We start from the raw sequence: 22896 nt of genomic DNA on the forward strand, positions 1-22896 counted from the left end.
ATGGTTTCACTTATTTGTGGAGCATAACAAATATCATGGAGGACATGGGGAGATGGAGAGGAGAATGGAGTTGGGAGAAATTGGAAAGGGAGGTGAACCATGAGAGACTATGGACTCTGAAAAACAATCTGAGGGGTTTGAAGTGGCGGGGGGGGTGGGAGATTGGGGTACGAGATGATGGGTATTATAGAGGGCACGGATTGCATGGAGCACTGGGTGTGGTGAAAAAATAATGAATAATGAATACTGTTATGCTGAAAAAAAAAAAAAAAAAAAGCCTCTGCCTTCGGCTCAGGTCATGATCCCGGGGTCCTGGGATCGATCCCTGCATCAGGCTCTCTGCTCAGCAGGGAGCATGCTTCCCCCCTCTCTATCTCTGCCTGCCTCTCTGCCTGTGATCTCTATATGTCAAATAAATAAATAAAATCTAAAAATTTTTTTAAAAAAGAAAAAAAGAGTAAACAAACAAACGAACGAAAATGACCTCACTGTAGGCTGTCTAAAAGAAGCTCACTTCATATAGAATGATATGGATAGTTGAAAATAAGAAGATGGGAAGCAATCAAAAGGAAATGGGAATAGTTATATTAAAATAAGACAAAGTAAACTTTAGAGCATAAAAAGTCGCCAGGAATAGAGATGGACATCATTATATAATGACAAAAAGGCCAATTCACCAAGAAGACATACCGATTCTGACTACGTATGTACCTAACACCGCAACATCAGAGTGGATTGGACAAGTATTAAGATCTGGAAGGGAAACAGAAAAGCCATAATTTTTGTTGAAAACTTCAATACTCCTCTCTCAGTAATCAGCAGACCTCGTAAACAGAAAACCAGCAAAAATATAGAAAAACTGAACACCATCAACCAACTAGATCTAACGGATATCTACGTAACACTTCACACACTCAACAGCTGAATGCACATGTCCTCACCAGCGTGTGGAATATTCACCAAGACAGATCATATCCTGGGTCCATAAAACAAGCCCTAACAAATCTGACACACAAAATAAATTTTTTGACCATCCTACAATTAAACTAGAAATCAACAACCAAAAGATAAGAGGAGCATCTCCAGACATTTGGAAATTAACCCACGTTTCAGTAATTCACGGGTCAAAGACGAAGTCATGAAGGAGATGAGACATATTCTGAGCTGAGTAAAAATGAGAAACAAAAATGAAAACCCTGATTATCCAAGTGGCCATGTCCATCAGGGCGGGGAGAGCTCTGTGTAGAGAGGAGCTTTTCTCTGATTCAACGGTTTACTTTCTCTTCAAAGGCACTGCTTTAAATGCTGATGTTAGTCAACAGTTACCTGGGACAGAACAGGCAAAAGCTTAGGAATCTTGGATCTCCCTGATAAGATTGATCCTTATAATATGATATGGCCAGGCCACCAAGTGTAAATGTCACTGGGCTCTGCAGGAACTGGCCGAATGCAAATGAGATCAGCGGTCCAAGAGGGATCACGTGAATGCAGGGTTTGGCAGGGCCCCCAGAGTACAGGCTGTAACTTCTGAAGCCAGCCCTTGCAGGAAATTTTCACAGAAGTCAAACAGCTCAAGCAGAGTCTAGAGATGTGGTAGAAACCAGGGGGAAAATGTGAATTGTTTTCTTCTAAATAAGGAGATCAGTGGATAAACTGTGCTTCTCCAGTCTTGGCTTCAAAGGTCTCAAAAGTAAGTTCACTTGTTATTTTTTCTCTGTTCTGATCTGCGTTTGGGGGTTTTTCTTCTTTGCTTTTTTTTTTTTTTCCCCCCTCTTGCAAAATTAGAAATAAGCCTTTAGGAACTGAACGCTGACTCTCGATGGGAAAATCATTTTGAAAACTAATGGGCTGTTTTGATGTTTTTGAATACTCAGTGTTTAATATGATGTAAGTGAAAGCACAGAGTTAGAATATAGTGTTTTATGAAACAGTATGCAACTGCTAAATGATTTTTAACCAGAAACTGAGTGTGGAAATGGGCCAAAATTTGCTGAATTGGGGAAGAACTGAGTATCTTGGGAATTGATTTGTAAACCTGAGTTGTTTTCAAAGTGATAGTTATTTACTTTTATTGCACAATAATGTGAGGGCATTTTGGATAAACTGGTCTATGACTCAGAGACTGTTTACCAGAAGCATTTACAGAAATATTTGTCTTGTCTCTGGCTCTCATTCTTAGGCTCTGAGAATTTGGGAAACGTTAGAGGCTATCCAGGATTTTTTACTCTATGCACAGAATGTCCTGAATCAGAATTGAAAAATGCCATGTTTCCTTATCACAATACTATTTCAAATGCACTTTATTTCTGTAAACAGAGAGTTCAAGCATTTTGCTCTGAATCTAACAACCGTCTAAGAGGAGAAAACTCAGAGCCCTCACAACTTGGAACTGTCTACTGCATGATAGTAAGGAGATCAGGTTGTTGTTAGTCTTTTGATTAACTACAGAACATCCATGAGATGGAGGGTAATAAATACTAATTTCCGACGGAAAATCAAAGGGACTGGAGCCAGACGGAAGTTCCTGTGCTATATTGGGCTGCAGCAGATTCTACAGTGAGAGATCCCCTCTTTGGCCTTTGGCCAGCTGATTCTCCTGCCCAGCCTTGCACAGTCTCCTTAAAAATGTCACACGGAAGTCGCTGCACTAGGCACGGCCTATAGTGATCATCAATCCCATATTCCTGGATACCTAACCTAATGCCTTTTTTTTTTTTTTTTTTTTGGTGGGGGGGCGGGGTTTGCCCTCTGGGAACAATCTTCCTTTCCTCAGCCGCCATTGCCTGGACTTTCTAACCTCTTCACAGAACCTGCTTCCCCCTACACATGCCTCTCAGCCTCCTCAGCAGACTTGTCTGATCTTTCCCAGCGGAAGTGTTCTCTGAGGTTATCTTGGCTCCTGTGGCTCCCATCAGAACTGGCTCCTGGACATCTTCCTTGAGCATTGCCTCTAGAAAGTAGCAGAGCCCTCAGGGTCCTCCTGAGGCGTGAATGGGATGACAGCTTCAGACGAGGGCACGTCTCTTCCTCATCATGATGAGGGACGTTCATGGCAACCATGTGGTTTCCTATCCCAGGCCAACATTACAGATACGTGGGAGGAGGAGAACGCTTGCCTCGAATTCAGGACTTAAGAGCCGGCTCTGTGCTCCGAAGTCCTGACTCATCTACCCAAGGCACATCCCTGGTGTGCTCATGTGAGGCCAGTGACAGATGGGGACACTACAAGAAGAAAGATATTTTTCCAGGAAAGCCCCTAAATTAAGAGTAATCATCAAAGGAATAGCTTTTATAAGTATCTGTCCTATCTTTGGGACAGGAAGAAAACACGGGGGAAAACTTGATAAATTTCAATAGAAGGTAGTATGGGTAAAACTAGAAGCAGAGTAAAACCATGAGAGACTGTGGACTCTAAAAAACAATCTGAGGGTTTCGAAGGGGCGGGGGGTGGGAGGTTGGGTGAGCCTGGTGGTGGGTATTATGGAGGGCACAGATTGCATGGAGCACTGGGTGTGGTGCATATACAATGAATTCTGGTACACTGAAAAGAAATTAAAAATATAAAAAATTATTTAAAAAAAAAAGCAGGCTTCAAGTGAGAATAAAACATAGTGAAAGATCATCCAAAAGGAAAATTTATACATGACTAAATTCACTTCTTAAAAAAAAAAATATAGCATCTATCAGCTTGGATTTCTAAAAATAAATTTATGAAACTTTCTCCTTTTTTTTCTGTTTTTATACACAGAAGAACTCCATTTTTTATTTTTTAAATTTTTATTTTATTTTTTCAGTGTTCCAAGATTCATTGTTTATGCACCACACTTTCTTAATCACATGCACATTAAAAAAAAATCTATTTTTTATTTTTTTAAAAAAGATTTTATGTATTCCTTTGAGAGAGATAGAGAGCAAGAGAACATGAAGAGGGGGTAGTGGGTAGGGGCAGAGGGAGAAGGAGAAGCAGACTCCCCACTGAGCAGGCACCGTGATGTGGGGCTCAATCTCAAGACTCTGGGTTCGTTCATGACCTGAGCTAAAGGCAGAGGCTTAATTGACTGAGCCACCCAGCCGCCTTTCATTCTTTTTCTAAACGTTTAGTAGAATTCACCAGAGAAGCCATCTGGTCCTGGGCTTTTCTTTGTTGAGAGGTGTTTGATCACTGATTCAATGTTCTTTCAGCTTTTCTTTTGTTGCAGATTTCTAGTTTCCTATCCTCCTGGTCAGAAAAGATACTTAGTATAATCTCAATTTGCTAAGACTTGTGTTGTGGCCTGCCATACAATCTATCCTTGTAGCTGTTGGGAAGTCTTGGATATGTGAGAGCTGCTTCTCCCGTCCTTGAGTGACAGCCTCTCTCTGCTTTGTGTCATTGCTGCTTCCCAAGCAAATCTCAGCAGCAACTCACCTTTGCTTAGGGACAGGGAGGTTTCCTACCCAGCCATGGTGGTACATGGCAATTGCTTTTTACTTCATGCAAGGTCATGTTGTGTCAGCTAAGGTGTGTTTGGGGAGGTGGTATTGCAACCCACGGACAGTCAAGCCATGGTTACAAGGAGGGCACTGGCTTTGCAACAGGGATTCTAAAGGAAACAAAACTCTGGGGAGAAAACTCTAGAGCTGTCACATTCCTGATCTTGAGTCAAGAGCTGTTGAAAACACACAGGGAAACTTTCACCATCCCAGCATTTTGCATTGGAGAAGATCATTTAGTCAGAGCAGTAAGGGGGAGAAAAAGTCTCTAGGAATAGGAAAAATGAACCACTCCGAGACCAAAGGGGAGAGCCTCTTCTTCCTGCGATGTCTATTCAGTCCTCCCTACTGACACAGCTTTCCATCATGCCGGCTGGCAAAGAAAACGGTTTTAAAAACCCAGATCCATTTTCAGAGAGCAGGCTGCAAAGAATGAATTTTGAGGCAATACATTGATCACTGACGCAAGGCATGACCAAAAAAAAATAAGAGAATAAAGAGTTTGGAAGTGGGAAGAAAAGAAAGCCAGGGGAGTCATAACATGCTAATTTTGGAACTCACAGATTGCAATGATCAGGTTGGCCCTTTCCTGTTTGTAGGGTATATCTTCTCATGAAGATGTCACATTAATGTTATCTTCTCCTTTTTTTTTTTTTTTTCTTATTAAGCAGGGCAAAATGATGAAGAGAGAGATCAGTGTGTGTCAACAGACTTGGGCATTATTATGCAAGAACCTTCTGAAAAAATGGAGACTGAAAAGAGAGTCCTTTATGGTATGATTCAGTATCCCTGTTACTAATTATTTACAATGTAGAAATATATCTTCCCTGGGAAGTGACTATACTTTGTTTATCTCTCCTTCCAAAAATCAGACCAAAGCAGAAAACCTTTCTTATGAGAGAAGGAGCTGTTCCTCAAACCTCAAGCTGTCCACACACATATCAGTTGACATAGACCCCAAGTCGAGGTCTAAAGGCACTGAATTCGACCCAGCAATAGAAAATCCAATAAATATTTTAAAAAGTCAGTGGTCACATGTTTGCTAATGTTTCTACTCGTGGACAGTCAGGTTTAGATACTGAGATTCTGAAGGCATGGTTAATCAAGATACTGACGTAGGGAAGTGGTATATTCTCTTTTGAATCACTTTCTCTTTTTTTAAAAATAAATTAGTCTCTTCAAAAGAGCAGAAAACTTGGAGATGTCATTAGTGCCAAGAAGAAAATTAGCATTAGCTCCTATCATTTTTACCATATAACAAAAATCCTGGTTGAGCTTTGATCTCTTCCAAAAATCAGATAGATATAAATTAGTAGCATTTCTAACTAAATCGCAACTTTGATATATATCTAGTTGTGAATTTCTTCTATCTTCATCCATTTAGGAAATAAAGTGATGTCTTATTGGAAGTTTGCAGGTGACCAATAATAACTAAAAACACAGTTTTTCTCCAGTTGCCTGAATTGTGCTGAGTTTCTACTACCAGGATCTTGGCATGTAGCCAGTATATTACTTCTAACTTAGCAGTGCCTTGGAACTGTCTCATGTAACACTAAGTTCTTAGTAGAACCAGAAACTGGATGAGTAGGTCATACCAGCTGGTAATACTCTAATAGCTTTCCACTGTTGCCTCTCATCCTTACATGGTCCGTGCATGCTTTAGACTGGTGCTGTGATCAATACATTTGAATCCTTTTAAGAGCTCATTGGAATTACTCAGACTGCTGAATTTTGCACTGTGCATATTTTCAGGGGTTCATAATGTGGCATATATTGAAAGCAGAAAAAAATGTACAAGACAAACTGTATGACCAAATGATTGTGGATAACTAATACAAAATCACAATTTTCTTTATTCTTTCTCTTGGATTGTATAGGAATGGTTGACCCCATTGCTCCTCCTACTTTGCTTGTCTGTATATCCTACTAGTCATGAATTTAATGATTTTTCTTCATTGCCTGCCATGGACCTGGGACGGGTAGACTCATTTAAAGATTCTACATTTTCTGTTATATACACACCTGTCACCAATACAACCCAACAGATAATGAATAAAGTAGCTTTAGCTTCGTTCATGAAAGGTGAGTTTTCTAGCAACCAAGAGGAATTTCTGATGTCAACTTTTGGTTCATCTGACTGCAGATGCATGCTTTTAATTTGTATTTCAGTTGATAAGCTGTCGTAATTGTCAAAATTTGTAGATTACGTGAAATTGAGTACAGTCTCTCAACAAAGAAATCTTGATCTTGCATATGGTTTGGGGAAGCATGGAATATAGAGTTTGGCAGATTTTGAAAAACAGGAGTGTCTAATGGTTGACCTTTGGCTGTGGAAGCATTATGACTAGACAGAGATTGTCACTCTAGCATTTGCTAATTATTAGAGACAAAAAAAGTGAGTCTTTTCTTGAATTTGATTATGGAAATTTTATCTCCAGGTTTTTACTACCAAAAAAATGTCTTACTAATTTGAAGATTCTATTGATGAGTATTCTGTGCTTCAAATTTCCACCCTTTATCACTAAGATACTTATCAATGAAAAATAAGAAGAGCATTATGACTGTCAAGGTCGCTTTCCTGAAGAATAATTTTCTGAAATCAGGAAAAACATCCTAGTGAATAGACAAGAGAACTAGTCTTAGAGTCCAAGAACAATTTGACTAAAAATACTTCTGTGACTGGGTCCATAGTGCATTTTGCAAGTCATCAACTTCTCTGAGCCACTTTATCACCATACTCAAAATAAGATCAATAGTACTATATTTTTTGTGAATACTTCAGTTAAGAGTGAGAGAATCCCAATTCAACTTGTCTCAAAGAAAGGGGGGGCATCTTTTGTCTAACTTTAAGGAAATGAGTATGGATAGAGATGGGTCAACAATAAAGGAAGAAATATGTCTCTAATTGTCGGGTCTGTAATATTGTGTGCTAGACTCATTCTCTTATTGGCTCTCCCCAAATAGAAGCAGACTTAGTCTGCAGAATCTCCATATGTAAGCCCTACCACAAACAACTCCACTGAAAAGTATACAGACCTTTCCCAACTGTTCAAAATTATTTCAGAAATTAGACCCATTGGAATGATGGTCTACTTTGGATTAGTGTTGTTCTTGGTCCACCAAGAACGAATCTCACTGACTAGAAGAATACAGTATTGTCACTGCCATTGGTTGGGTTCCTAGTCATGTTGCAGACAATATCCAAACCACATGGTATGTGAGTGGAAGAGTGTCAGTATCCCAAATGAATTTTAGAGCGTTTACCAGAAGGAGGAGTGAATGTCAGGCAAATAAAAACAATTCTTCTTTGCAAATATAAATGCATACCTCAAAGGGAAATCTATAGTGATTGGCCCATAAATGTGAGTTGAGTTATAATTTATAAACAATTTAGAGCTTGCACAACTTTGTGGATAGACTAGAAATCATGAAATTGTACAGTTTAAAAGGATGAATTTTATGTTATATAAATTATATGTCGATTTAAAAAAGAACGTAAAAATGTGACTTGGGAGCACCTAGGTGGCTCAATCAGTTAGTTAAGTGTCTGACTTTTGGTTTTGGCTCAGGTTATGATCTCAGGACCATGGGCTTGAGCCCTGCATTGGGCTCTGTACTAAGCATGGAGCCTGCTTGAGATTCTCTCTCCCTCTCTCTTTGCCCCTCCCAACAATCAATAAATACCTACCTACCTACCTACCTACCTATCTATCTACCTACATACATACATAAAGTAACTTAGGAAGTACTAAGTATCAATTTTAAATACCATAATTCCTCACCATGGGTATTACTGTAAGGGGAACACCCAATCTATAAAGTCTCTCCTCCTTGCTCTCCTATGTTCATGATTCTACTACAGTTTATGTAACCATTAATTTTGTGCCTGGATCCTGACCCCCTACCTGTATTCAGTATCCAGAAGACCACCTCTGTGTAATCTGCATTTAGTCTCCCACTATTAGGAGTCTCTATGACCACAGTTTCCAAATTATGTTGGACTTTTCTTTCCTGTCCATGCTTCACTTCACACTGCCAGGACAGGTGGATGAATGGTTTACATCCAAACTTACTTCCCCATCATGCCTCACTAACCGCCACCCCCTTGCTTCCACCTGAATTTTAATGTCTGCACTGTGTCTTCCCTACAAACACTGACTCCCCTTCTGATTCAAGATGGTATTCTGATCTGCATTGTCCACTTAAGGTCTGGTCTCCCTGTTTACTCAAGGTGTGTTTGCCCTCATCCTCTGGCTCACAGATGTCCTCCTGGGGCAGAGGGGCTCACAATGCCATAACTTTGTGCCTCCCAACAATATCCTGGTTCAAGGTCCCATGCAACTGGGCTAACAAATATTCATTAAGTGACTACTGTGTACAAGGTCTTTACATCAAGTTTATCTTTACAATGATTGCATTGTTATCTTTGTTTAATAAATAATGTAATTGCAATTATGATATTCTTTAATGTTCTCGTGACCTAGATTTTACAGACTTTATTCTGTAGTAATAGAATATTAATCTGTATTATATTTTCTGTACTTTGTAGTAATATTCTGTGCTACTAATATAGATATTATTGTTTATTTTATAATGGAAATTGAGTGATAAAGCCTCTATGACTTACTCAAGATCACATGGATATAAGGATGAGGTTCCAGGAAAAAAAAAATAGTTCTATCAAAATAGAACTTTTTCTCCCTTTTTCTCCACATGCATCTTCAACATTCCCACCCCAATCCACAACTTTCTTTGCTTTCCTTCTCATTCTTTGAAACTAAATGAGATATTTGTAATGCATTGTACACAATATCTGCTGAAAGAGGGATTATTTTAGCGATATAAGTATATTCAATTGACATATTTTTTAAATTTTTTCTTTTTTTTTTAAGTGTACTTACACTACTGCCAGGATTGTTAAAGGAAAATGATTTTTTATAATTATTTTCACTGCTATGGACCAAAGCCTAATTGTGATTTAAACACAATGATCTACCATTCGTGATCATTTTTTTGCCAACATTTTAGATTTATTGTAATATTAATTCTCTTGTGAATAGTTTAATTGGTATGGAATGATATTATATGCGATTAAAATTGGTTCAAGAACTACAAATGAAAATAAAATAAGGGGCACCTGGGTGGCTCTGTTGGTTAAAGCCTCTGCCTTCGGCTCAGGTCATGATCCCAGGGTCCTGGGATCGAGCCCTGCATCGGGCTCTCTGCTCAGCGGGGATCCTGCTTCCTCCTCTCTCTCTGCCTGCCTCTCTGCCTACTTGTGATCTGTCTGTCAAATAAATAAATAAAAATATTTTAAAAAAGAAAAGAACTAATCTTCATGTAGTTCTTCTGAAGAGCTATGTCTTTTCCCAAACTTTATTCTCCCTGACCTACTCAAAGTTGATATTTGATTGTGTTTTATTTCTATAAAGAGCTCTAGTGGAAAAAATGTTCATCATCACTAGCCATCAGGGAGATTCAAATTAAAACCACATTGAGATACCACCTTACACTAGTTAGAATGGCCAAAAATAGCAAGACAGGAAACTATGTGTGTTGGAGAGGATGTGGAGAAAGGGGAACCCTCTTACACTGTTGGTGGGAATGCAAGTTGGTGCAGCTTCTTTGGAGAACAGTGTTGAGATTCCTTAAGAAATTAAAAATAGAGCTTCCCTATGACCCTGCAATTGCACTACTGGGTATTTACCCCAAAGATACAGATGTAGTGAAAAGAAAGGCCATCTGTACCCCAGTGTTTATAGCAGCAATGGCCATGGTCGCCAAACTGTGGAAAGAACCAAGATGCCCTTCAATGGACGAATGGATAAGGAAGATGTGGTCCATATACACTCAGGAGTATTATGCCTCCATCAGAAAGGACGAATACCCAACTTTTGTAGCAACATGGATGGGACTGGAAGAGATTATGCTGAGTGAAATAAGTCAAGCAGAGAGAGTCAATTATCATATGGTTTCACTTATTTGTGGAGCATAACAAATATCATGGAGGACATGGGGAGATGGAGAGGAGAAGGGAGTTGGGGGAAATTGGAGGGGGAGATGAACCATGAGAGACTATGGACTCTGAAAAATAACCTGAGGGTTTTGAAGGGGCAGGGGGTGGAAGGTTGGGGGAGCCAGGTGGTGGGTATTATGGAGGGCACGTATTGCATGGAGCACTGGGTGTGGTGCAAAAACAATGAATTCTGTTACGCTAAAAAGAAATTTAAAAAAAAAAAAAAGAGCTCTAGTGGGGCACCTGGGTGGCTCAGTGGGTTGAGCCTCTGCCTTGGGCTCCGGTCATGATCTCAGGGTCCTGGGATTGAGCCCTGCATTGGGCTTTCAGCTTCCCCCTCTCTCTCTGCCTGCCTCTCTGCCTACTAGTGATCTTTCTCTCTGTTGGGCAGATAAATAAAATCTTTAAAAAAAAAAAAAAGAACTCTCGTAAAAATAATTTATCATGACATCCTGAAGTTGGTCTCCTAGTAATTTACTAACAAATATATTCCCTTCTTGTAATGACAGATGCAAAAGTTTTGGGGCTGTCCAAAGAAAAAAATATTAAAGAATTAATGTCAGATAATCCTGATGAAGTTATACAAGTCATCTTTACTAATACATTCTCATATCATTTGAAATTCTTGCTGGGATACAGAATTCCAACAAAGAAGGAACACAGGGACCATGAAGGTAAGTTTCCAGCTATGTAACTCCAATGTTCTCCACCACAATTATGGCATAAATTGTACATAAGAATGGATGTTAATACAACAGATTTTAAAATCCCTATCTGCAATGTGATGTCAACAGGATAACCAACACATTTAAGAAATGTACATTGGGATTTGGTTTTATTAACATGCTGTATTAGATGGTTGTTACATATGGTTTCATAGATGGATACATACATACACACATTTCCATATATGCATGTGTACATATACATATATATTAAATGGAAGATGTAGATGTAATATATTATTGTTAAAGAAGAGTAAATTTGTTTATGGATAAAATAGAAGAAGATTCTCTTCAGATGTGTCCGTAAGCTTATTTTTTGAGGGCCCAAAATGAAGAGGGCACCAAATCCAGAGTGATTGATTATTATTATTAATGTTGTATTATTTTTCCAATCTCACTAACCAAGAGATTTGGGTTTTAGCTACATAAGAACAGGTGAGAAGATCTTGGGTTTATATGAGATGAAAATTTCTGTATTAATTTGGAACTTGGAGAGACTATATATTCAGGGAATGGATAGACAAGAAAAAATGCCAACATGGTTTTTAAAAAGAATGAAATTATAACTAATTAAGACAATATGCTATTACCATAGTAAAACACAGATAGAGCAATGAAATAGGAAAAAAACTGGAAAGCTCTCACACAAATTTGAAAGCTAACATATGACTGAGAAGATACTGTGACTGGTGCTAGGAAAATCATCTGTCCATAAAGAAGAAAGTGAAATTATCTCATACTAAACAACCAATTCCAGGTACAGAACTCAGTGGGGGTGGGGGGGGGGAATCCTGTAACTTTCTAGAAGTCAATATAGGAGAATATGTTTGTAACTATGGGATAGAATAGAATTCTTAAACAACAAAAAATAAGTAAACTATAATAGAAAAGTTTGCTAAATTCAACTAGATCAAAATTAAGGAATTGTCTTTATCAAAAGACATCAGAGAGATAATGAAAAGTTAAGGCAAAACTTGTGATGGAGTATTTATATAAGCAAAACTAACAAAAGGTCAATACCAGAATATATAAAGATTTTCTCTAAATAAATAAGAAAAAAAAAGCATAGAAATAGGAGAAAGTGAAAGATATAAATAGGAGCCTCATAGAAGGAGAAACACAGACCAAGAATAAACAGTTGGACCTGCATTAGTAATCAAGGAAATGCATTTTAAAACCACATGTGATATCATTTTATATATGGCAAAAAACAGTAAGTAGAACAATACAAAGTACTGGCAAGGATATATAGCAAAGAAAACCCAATATTATAAAATATTTTAAATGTTTAAAATGGAGAAATTTTATTTTTAAGTTGAAGATATCATATAATTTGTAACCCAGCATCATGGAAATTTTATTAGTGAAAGTCTCATGCCTGTGTTAAAAATTTGCTGCCTATTCTCCTCTCCTTCTGAGGACATGGAATAATTGCTCTGTAGCTATAATTAGATACCTAGATTCAAGGCGTTGAAAAGCAGATGTGAGTTCTCTATGCCCTTTCCTCACCTATTTCTGCAAGCCAGATGGAAACTGTCACCTTGAAACCCTTAGATGTGAAACAGAGGATCTTACCCCACTCCTTGCAAAGACCTTTGCTGACTCTGTAGCATGAGTGAGAAGTAAAATGTTGCTGCAATAAGACATTAATATCTGGAAGATCGTTTGTTACTAGGTGGATTATTGGCTATCCTGACTGATACACCCATATTTATGAGAAGACATACATAAGGACTTTCATAGCAGTGGCTTTTTTTTTTTAAACAGCAAAAAGAAAAAAGAAATTAAACAAATAATTATCAATGAGAGTACAGATAAATACATTGAATTGTATTCCTGCAATGTGGTTCTACACAATCATAAAAACAAGAAAAAATAGGGCTATTTATATAAATTTCAAAATCATACTATAGAACAAATGAAGCAAAATGAAGAATGATGACTCTAATAAGATAGATAATATAAAGTTTAATAATTTAAAATTACATGTGTGGTTTGGGGATACATTATAGAAGCTTAATGGCATATATAAACACAAAGTTCAGGAAAGCAGTTAGCCTCTTAGGAGCTTGCTGCTAGGAAAAGCAGTAAGATCATAGACAATATACAGAGGATTCCAATTGGATTTGTAATGATTTCTTCATTTATAAAATTTGGCCATGGGTACATATGTGTTGATTATATCTTTGTTTGTAGGCCTGAATGATTTCCAATGATTTTTATTTAAAATGTTAATGAAACATGCATTTATTTCCAATACTCAATTTAAATTTTTCACATTAAATATCACCATCTCTTTAATGCAATTTAATATTCACTAGACTGGTAGACTTTTTTCTTTTTTTCAGTAAGATTTTTTTTTCCTTCAAAAGATGTTCTGATTGACATGATTTAAACATAGTAAGTTATCTCCTCTGAACTCCCAGTTGTTCATTATTGCCTGTGTTGTATGTAATATTAGGCAAAGTTCTAGTTCTCAATCCATATGAGACCTACTAACCTTTGAAAAATATAAAAAGATTATTTTGACAATACAAAATCATAGAAGAGAAGAACTTTACAAAATTTTTGATGGATGAAGAAACAGGGAAGGTAGTGTGAGAGAGCATAGTATATTCTAATTTAATGCAGAACATCCCCTATATGTGCTCTGTCTGCTGTACTTTGAGAATCATCACTCCGGTTTATGTTTTCATAGGCCTTCAGTGAAAATAACAACATTTATAATGTGCGACCATTGTAAAGTCCACTGTTTCTTATAATAAGGCCTGAAATAATACATAGTGATATATATGGGTTTCTTTTTTTCTCTTAAAGCTCATTGTTCTGAAATGACTGAAAATGTTAGCTGCCAAGTTTCACAATACTGGGCGAGAGGTTTTGTGGCTCTTCAAGCTGCTATCAATGCAGCTATCATAGAAGTGAGTACAAATGTTCCATGCTAACTGATGTTGCATCCAGATCAATGCTATTAGAGGCCTCAAAATGTTCATGAAATTAAATATAAATGGTAGGTTTGTTCTTTCACTTAATCACTGGTTTCTTTACAACAAAGTTTATTTAAACTTCTATATGTCATGGGGGCTACAGACATAAATAAAAGAAAAATTTTCTCTCCCAAGAATTTAGCCTTGTCAGGATGCCAGGCATACAGTAGGAACATTATTGGAGCCCAAATGTCTATCAACTGACGAATGCTTAAGGAAGTTGTGATTTTTATATATAGATATAGATATAGATATAGACCTATATATAGATATAGATATAGATATATAGAGAGACATAGATATAGATGATATAGATATAGATATATAATGAAATATTACTCAGCCATCAAAAAGAATGAAACTTTGTCATTTGGAATGACCTGGATGGGGCTAAAATGTATTATGTTAAGCAAAATAAGTCAGCCAGAGAAAAACAAATAACATACGATTTCATTCATATGTAGGATTTAAGAAACAAAACAGATGAACATAAGGGAAGAAAAAAAAGGGGAAGGCAAACCATAAGAGAAACTAAGGGTTGCTGAACGAGAGGTAGGGGAGGGATAAATGGGTGATGGGGATTAAGGAGGAAACTTGTGATGAACATTTGGTGTTGTATGTAAGTGATGAATCACTAAATTCTACTCCTGAAACCACATTATACCACCTGTTAACTAACTAGAATTTAAATAAAAACTTTAAAAACAAGTCATTAGAAAGGGAAAAGTAGGGTAGCAGGGGGGTATAAAGTGTCTGTAAGTAAATAGGCTTAACTTCTCAGCCTAAAATGCCATGGGAGAATTCCTAATTTACATCACTTAAATTTAAATCTAAATTTAAATGAAGCTTGAGGTAAGAGTCGCCAAGTATATAAGGTCATTAATATGTGTCAGGCACATTATAAGGCAGGGTTAGACAGAGAGGTGATAAAACACATAGTCAATTTTGAGAACTGTGAGAAGCTCAGAATGCCTGGAGTCAGTGGTCCAGTGGTGGAACACAGAAGTGAAAATTTAGACTAGCATCAGATCCAGACTTAACAGTTTTGTGTTCAGAGGAAAACAGATGGCTGAAAGAAAACAGAGCATGACATCCATGAATATACAATTTTTTTTTATTAATGTATTTTCTCAGACTGCAACAAATCATTCAGTGATGGAGGAATTGATGTCCGTTACTGGAAAAAATATGAAGATACATCCCTTTGTCAGTCAGGGGGGCATTGAAGCTGATTTCTTCATTTTCTTCTGCATTATTTCCTTTTCCTCATTCACTTATTATGCATCTCTTAATGTTACAAGAGAGAGGAAAAAGATGAAGGGCTTGATGAGGATGATGGGTCTTCAGGATTCCGCATTCTGGTGAGTAAAGCATAGCACAAATAAATAAATGTAGGGATTTAGGAAAAGTGGGCCTCTTCAGAGCATCAGTACTCAAACCTAATCATTTTCTAACTCTTCCCTATGACTGAGATAAATTGTCATTGATGTAACACTTGCCAAGTTAAGGCTGTGAGTTACTGTGCTTCTCAGACTGAAGAAAGAATAGCATGTTTGGGTTTGGATAGTGGCTGTGAGGTAGGGATAATGAGGGTTGGCCGTTGCGTCTACTGGTTGTGAGGTAGGGATAATGAGGGTTGGCCATTGAGTCTACTGGTTGTGAGGTAGGGATAATGAGGGTTGGCCGTTGAGTCTACTGGTTGTGAGGTAGGGATAATGAGGGATGGCCGTTGAGTCTACTGGTTGTGAGGTAGGGATAATGAGGGATGGCCGTTGAGTCTACTGGTAAGAGTGTGGTAGAAATGGTAGATTTGGGTGTCAAAGCTGATTGGAAATAGAATTCAAGCCAGCATGGGACTGAAGCGAGAAAAAAGAGGTCAAAGACAAGGAGCTCTTTTGAGACTAAAGGTGGGGTTTGATTGATATATTTGAAGGAACAAGCTGGCAGAAGAGGCTTGTGAATAGGGGCTGGGTAGTTTGAATTTAAAATGCCAGAAGCTGTGTAATTCCAAGCATGGACAAGGTCCTCCTGTGTGAGAGAGAACTTGAGAATGACTTAAAAACATGGAGGTGGTGTGAAGGTAGTGAAAAGGAAGTAAAATAACACAGAGGCTAGGAAGCCACATGGAATATGCAAATGACAATAAATTTGCAGTCTGGAAGAGAATGGTATTAGTCAATATTGAACTGCTTATTGAATTAATATTGGAGGGATGTATGGCAGAGCTGTGAACTCTAACAGCTCTAGAGCCAGAATGCCTGGACTTGAAATTATAGGTACTTCAAATCTTTGTTCAGTAGGTTCTTTGTCTAGAAAATGAAGAAAATAATGACACTTCTGCATAGAGCCTTTGTGAAAATAGAATGATTTCATATTTGCTAAGTTCATGAAAACACTTTCCAGTGCAGAGTAATTGCCGTACATGTAGGCTGTTGTTTTGCTGGTTTTGCTGGTGTTTTGTTTTCATTATTTCATTATACCCTTTAAAGAATGTTCATCAACATGATAAGAGAATTAAACAAAGGAAGGTGAACTATCCTATATCTCTGAGGAAATCCATGAAGCTCCTCACCCCTAGAGAGGCCCCAAAGAGGAGAAAAGACCTGAGATTCACTGAGTTATGATGTACTTGGACTATGTCCCACTTGGATATAACTTCATTGAGCCAATACTGTGGTATTATTCCCAGTGTCTAGAACAATTAAAAAAAAAAAAAGATGAGGGATTACAGAGTTTGCTCAAGGTCACAGAATATGAATGCAGCAGAAAAACATGTTTGAACCAAAATCAAATAGACTAGAAGACTATTTTCTCCTTTTCCTCACAGTGATGTGTGTGTGTGTGTGTGTGTGTGCGCGCGCGCATGTGTACATGTATGTGTGTGTATTTTTCTGTAATTAATTTTAAGACAAAAAATATCCCTAATTCCTAAGGGATTTTTACCAAAATAATTACCTTATATTTACATATCCTGAAACTCAGTAAGTATCTACTAAAAGAATGAATGCATCAATGAATACAGTTAGAATCCATTCTAGATCCTCCTTTCAGTGGAACATGAAATTCTAAAATAACATCTTGTTTCTGTCCTAGGCTCTCCTGGGGTCTGCTCTATGGTGTTTTCATCTTCGTTATGGCACTTTCCTTGGCACTCATTATAAAATCTGTCCAGTTTGTCATTCTGACTGGCTTCACAGCGATCTTCACCCTCTTCTTTCTCTATGGATTGTCTTTGGTGAGTTGGTGAATTAAGTTGCTTTCCATCCAACTCTTACCCTAAGGATCAAGTGTTGGTTTCTAAACAGGTAATTATTCCCCATCTCCCTTTTCTTCACTATCCACTGTTTGCTTGAGAACATCCATGTATTTGATTTGTAGTGGTTTTTTTTTTTTTTTAAGATTTGTAATGTTTTGTAATGCCAACTTAGAGTGCAATTTATAGAGCACAGTTTTGTATTATAGACAAAAAATGTAACTCTAATTTTATATATACAATTCCTTATTGCGTTCTGCTAAAAATAATCCTTAGGGAAATATAAACCAACTGGATCGTCTCTCATTTTAGATAGCATTGGCTTTTCTAATGAGCGTCTTGGTCAAGAAATCTTTCCTCACTGGTCTGGTCGTGTTCCTTCTCACGGTCTTTTGGGGAAGTTTGGGATTTACAGCATTGTACAGACAACTTCCTACGTCCTTGGAGTGGATTTTAAGCTTTCTTAGCCCCTTTGCCTTCACACTTGGAATGGCCCAGGTGAGAAACAGCCCAACTGTTTGATAGCATTTCAGAAACATTTTTCCTGTCTGGAATTCTGTTGTTTATAGTCTTTTCTATGATTAGCGTTGTCAGATTCAAAGCCTCAGTGCAGACTACTGTTACATTGTAAAGATGAACTTTTAAAAAAGATTTTATTTATTTGCTTTGGGCACCTGGGTGGCTCAGTGGGTTAGGCCTCTGCTTTCAGCTTGGGTCATGATCTCAGGGTCCTGGGATCGAGCCCTGCATTGGGCTCTCTGCTCAGCATGGAGCCTGCTTCCCCCCCTTCTCTCTCTGCCTGCCTCTCTGCCTACTTGTGATCTCTCTCTATGTCAAATAAATAATTTAAAAAAAAAAAAAGATTTTATTTATTGAGAGAGAGAGAGGCAGAGAGAGCAAGAGAGGGGAGAGGGTGAGAGGGAGAAGCAGACTCCCTGCTGAGCAGGGAGCCCAATGGTGGACTTGGTCCTGGGACTCTAGGATCATGACCTGAGCCGAAGGCAGTCACTTAACCAACTGACCCCCCAGGTGCCCCAAAGATAAACTTTAAAAAATTATTTATTTATTTATTTGAGAGAGAGCAAGTAGGGGAGAGGGACAGAAGGATAGGGAGAGAGACTTCCAAGTGGGCTCTGTGCTAAGTGCAGAGCTCAATGTGGGGCTCAATCCCAGGACCCTGAGATCATGACCTGAGCCAAAACCCAAGAGTCAGTGGCTTAACCGACTGAGCCACCCAGATGATTCTCAAAGATGAACTTTTAAAAGCTTTGGGCATACTGAACTCAGCAAAATAAGCCATTTGGTGAGTGAAAAAAAAAAATAGAAGGTCAGCATATCATTCTTCAGAAATGATCTAAAGCATTTTCTTTGGCTACTGATTAAATATGGATTTGATATTGCAGATTGAATTCTAATTATTCTAGCTCTTATTTTGACTTTATAATTGAATAACAAGTGAATGTATAGACCACTGTATAAAAGAAAAGAAAATCAAAACTTAAAACCTTAGGGGTGCCTGAGTGGCTCAGTGTGTTAAAGCCTCTGCCTTCAGCTTGGGTCCTGATCCCAGGGTCTTGGGTTCAAGCCCCGCATCCGGCTCTCTGCTCAGCAAGGAGCCTGCTTCCCTCTCTCTCCCTGCCTGTTGCTCTGCCTACTTGTGATCTCTCTCTCTCTCTCTCTGTTAAATAAATAAATAAAATCCTTAAAAATGAAACTTCCATAATAATTGACGAGCAAATTACATTTCTACTCCTCAAATGTCATTTCTGTTTATCTGGTTCTCACATTGAACTCACTTTGCTATCCCTCCAATTAAATGGCAATTTTGGTCCTTGCATACATATCTGCTATTTGGTTCTTAGTGAAAAGTTTATTCATTATAAAAGACCTGTTAACTTGAACATTATACCCCACTTTCCCCATAGGTTCTCCTTAAACATACCAGTTTTCTAAGAGCATGAATTCTTTCTCATGAAGCCATTTTCAAGCAGGACCACACCTTTTTCCTGTCCTGTGTCTTATCTGGTAAAAATTTATCTAAGGTTAAGCTCAAATGTCATCTCCTATACTTCCCTGCCTCCTCCTATTAGGAGTTCAGTGAACACTTAGGTAGTCAGGCCAAGGTCCCCAACAAGAAAACAGAAAGCCAAGACAGTTAAGATGAAACCACACTAGCATCTTGTTTTATGGACTGCAGAAGACCACAATGGCATCCAGACTAGCAGCCTCTGCAGAAGTGACTTTTGCAACATCCTGAAACAAAACAATTAACCATAAAATGTGAGGTCACTACCACAAGTTGCAGTTCATGTCCAAATGTCATCCCAAAGACCATCAATATGTGGATAACACAATAGGTAGACAGGTGTGTGATCAGAGCCCTCACTGGCACAACTTAGAGACCAATGAACAGGGACCCACACTCAGGATGCTCGAGATACATCTGCAAAAACCTCAGAAAAACCCTAGACTTGAACACCAAAATGGCAACTCTCTCAGTCCCCCTCCCTCTCCGGGAGCATTGTACGCTCACTCAATAAACTTTGCCTTGCTGCCCACCACTTTTCATCTGGTCTACCTCTTTATTCTGTGAAGTGGTGTGACCAAGAACCATGGGCATGAAGGCAACAAAAATCCTGTAATAGTCCTAATGTTCTAGTTTCATTTGGAACATAATTTAACCACAGCAATTACTTAATTTCATTATGGTTAGGTTACACACGTTCCACAAGATTTGAGAATTGTAAAGAAGGCAGTTTCACTCAACGTTGTGCTCCCCATAAGAGGCAAAAAGTAGCTCTTACACGTTTATGCTAAACCCAATTGTTAACCATTTATCGCAAACCTGATATCCTTTCATTAATTACTTCTTAATTTTCAGCTTCTGCGCTTGGACTATGATTTGAATTCTAATGCATTTCCTAATCCATCGGACTATTCAAATCTGATAATAGCAACAAATTTCATGTTGGCTTTTGATCTTCTCTTCTATATGGCACTGACAATTTATTTCGAGAAAATTTTGCCAAGTAAGTACAGTTATGATTAAAATTGATTATCATTTCCTAAAGACACATCTAACAAATGTGTTATTTATATTTTGAAAACTACTTTGTGCGTCAAAGGCAACAAACAAGGTCATTGCCAACGGCCACATTAGTTCTTTATTTCTTGTTACTTGACTGCAGAACTACAGCTTGTATTTTGTTTATAGGGTCACTGATCTTTGAACTTCACTGTGTTCTAAATGCAGTTTGTTTCTTTTTTAAAGAGATGCTTAGAAAGCTATTTCCTAAATGCGTCTGGCTTGGTACTCAGTCATGGAAATTTACGGTTGCTTTTGCCTATTTTGCTCGGTGGTTCCAATTCAACCCTGAGATTATGATTCATTTTGTCAGTGGTGGGATGAGGGTATGTACATTTTTAAAAGTCTCCCAGACTAGGAAAGTCAATAGGTTATATGTTTTTACTTCGATAGTAGATTTCAGGTGTTTTCACTGCACACACAGAAAGATGATAACCATGTGAGGTGATGATACATTAGTTAGCTGGATGGTGGTAATGTTTCACAGTAAATGCCTGTATTAGACCATCACATTATACAACTTCCATATATACAGTTTTTATTTGTTAGTCATACTTCAATCAAGCTGTAAAAATTATGGAAATTACTAATGAAATAAACACATTGAGCATTCTTCTTTTTAAGACTCAACACTTGGTCAAAAGATCAGACGAGAAAGAGTGAGGGCCAAGGTGCTGAGAAGTGTCTAGAAACAGCGAATCAATCGTGTTGTTGTTTTCAGATAATCCCTTAAGAACAGTCACTGTCTCTGCCTTTCCGAAAAGTCCAGAATAATAGATGCCAGGATCTACAATTTTGGCTAGAACATTTATGATACACTTGGAATTATTTGTACCATCTGTTCATTAAGCCTGAATTCTAACAAGGTGACTTTATTCAAAATTCTGTGAAAGATGAGCAATATGAACGAAGAAAGGAAGATTAACTGACTAAAATAACAGAATCATGCAATGGTGAATCTGGTGGTAGAAAGGACCCAGTCAAACTCTATGCTTTCATTCACTAGATTTTCTCATGAAGGGAAAGAGATTAAGTCCTAACTAATAACATACCAATTGGCAGGTGTTTAGAGAGTGTTTGATCAATATTGCATGAAGGAATGACTAAACACAGGAAAAGTACATATACGTTTGAAAACGCATCATTATTACCCTGGAGGTCGTTGCAGAATATTAGCGAAATGTAATTTTTTTTGCGTCATAATGTCTCTCCACCTGTAGGGAAATAGAAATGCCAATTAAATGCAAATACATTGTGGATTTATTTCCAGAAAGGGGTCATGCAGAGTAAATTTGCTTCAGGGGAAAGTTATAATTTAGGGATGGGATAAAACATAAATATAAAGGAGTTTTAAAAAAAAAAATTCCTCTCTTAAATTTCAATAAATTATTTTACCCCTTTCTCTCCTTTCTTACAGTGTATCCCTCATTTTCATTAAATCCTGTTCTGTTTCCTCTTGGAATATTTGTATCCAATATTACTGGATACAAATTCTTGATTTCTCAATTTGTTCTCCCTTTGTGGGCGACGTGACAGCTGGACTCCTAGATAACATTTGGCATGCGTGGCAAGTCTTGCATTTATATTCCAATAGTTGGCTTTCTCAGGGTCAAGAAAAGTCTTAACATTTAAAATCCCCCTTGGATATTTTAAAATTCCAGTTGCCTTTCTTCCTGTAGGCACAATTGTTATAATAGAGACATCTTAGTGATTTTTTTTTTCCTTATGCGGACTACACCTATCAAGGAAAACGTGTGCATTTCCTGTGTTGATGATGCATTCGGGTGTCTGGGCAAAGAGGTGACTTTGCTCTGCTTTATTAGGGTGACTCTTTCTTTTAAACTGGTGATTGACCCAATATTTGTCTCCTGTTCATGTAGATGAATATGGACATGGGTACCCCCCCTTCTTTTTCCTGAAGTCTTCCTTTTGGTCACGGCAACAAAAAGCTGATCATGTGGTTCTTGAAGATGAAATTGACTCTGATCCTTCATCTAATGACTCCTTTGAACCAGTGTCTCCAGAATTCCATGGAAAAGAAGCTATCAGGTATGCAGATGGAGAGCAGGCCAAAGACTGAGAAGCTAACAGCCCCTGAGGCTAGCACGGTTCTCTTTTTTGCCCTAAGGACAGCTTCCACCTAACCCCCTCCACACTACCTTCATCATTTCCCACTTCAAGTTTAGAGAAAAATTCCTTTCACCTGTTTTATCTCATACCATGATATTTACATTAAATGCAAACTTAGATTTCACCAAACAAAGATAATCCGAAGAAAACGTTGCCTGGATTCTCAATCTTTTATCTGCTGTCTCTCTTCTCCGTCCTTGGCTTCTCTCATTTCTTTACCTGGTCTC

The 22896-nt window shown here is 37.9% G+C and overlaps 1 protein-coding gene across 2 annotated transcripts in view; it reads left to right on the top strand.

Annotated features, from left to right (window-relative positions):
• The first annotated feature begins 1528 nt into the window (after positions 1-1528).
• The window catches only part of ABCA8 (ATP binding cassette subfamily A member 8), a 68720-nt gene continuing 47352 nt past the window's right edge, over positions 1529-22896 (top strand). Inside the window, exons 1-10 of one of the 2 annotated variants that reach the window (XM_059380070.1) lie at positions 1529-1690; positions 5142-5246; positions 6351-6555; positions 10999-11163; positions 14032-14135; positions 15336-15562; positions 17295-17436; positions 17767-17952; positions 20336-20483; positions 22420-22588. In XM_059380070.1, the coding sequence (XP_059236053.1) occupies positions 5151-5246; positions 6351-6555; positions 10999-11163; positions 14032-14135; positions 15336-15562; positions 17295-17436; positions 17767-17952; positions 20336-20483; positions 22420-22588 (1442 nt within the window). In that variant the 5' untranslated portion in view covers positions 1529-1690; positions 5142-5150. The remainder of the gene's footprint in view (positions 1691-5141; positions 5247-6350; positions 6556-10998; positions 11164-14031; positions 14136-15335; positions 15563-17294; positions 17437-17766; positions 17953-20335; positions 20484-22419; positions 22589-22896) is intronic. The other variant, XM_059380069.1, reaches the window with a different exon arrangement.

Source organism: Mustela nigripes, chromosome 16 (assembly GCF_022355385.1).
Source record: "Mustela nigripes isolate SB6536 chromosome 16, MUSNIG.SB6536, whole genome shotgun sequence".
NCBI lineage: Eukaryota > Metazoa > Chordata > Mammalia > Carnivora > Mustelidae > Mustela > Mustela nigripes.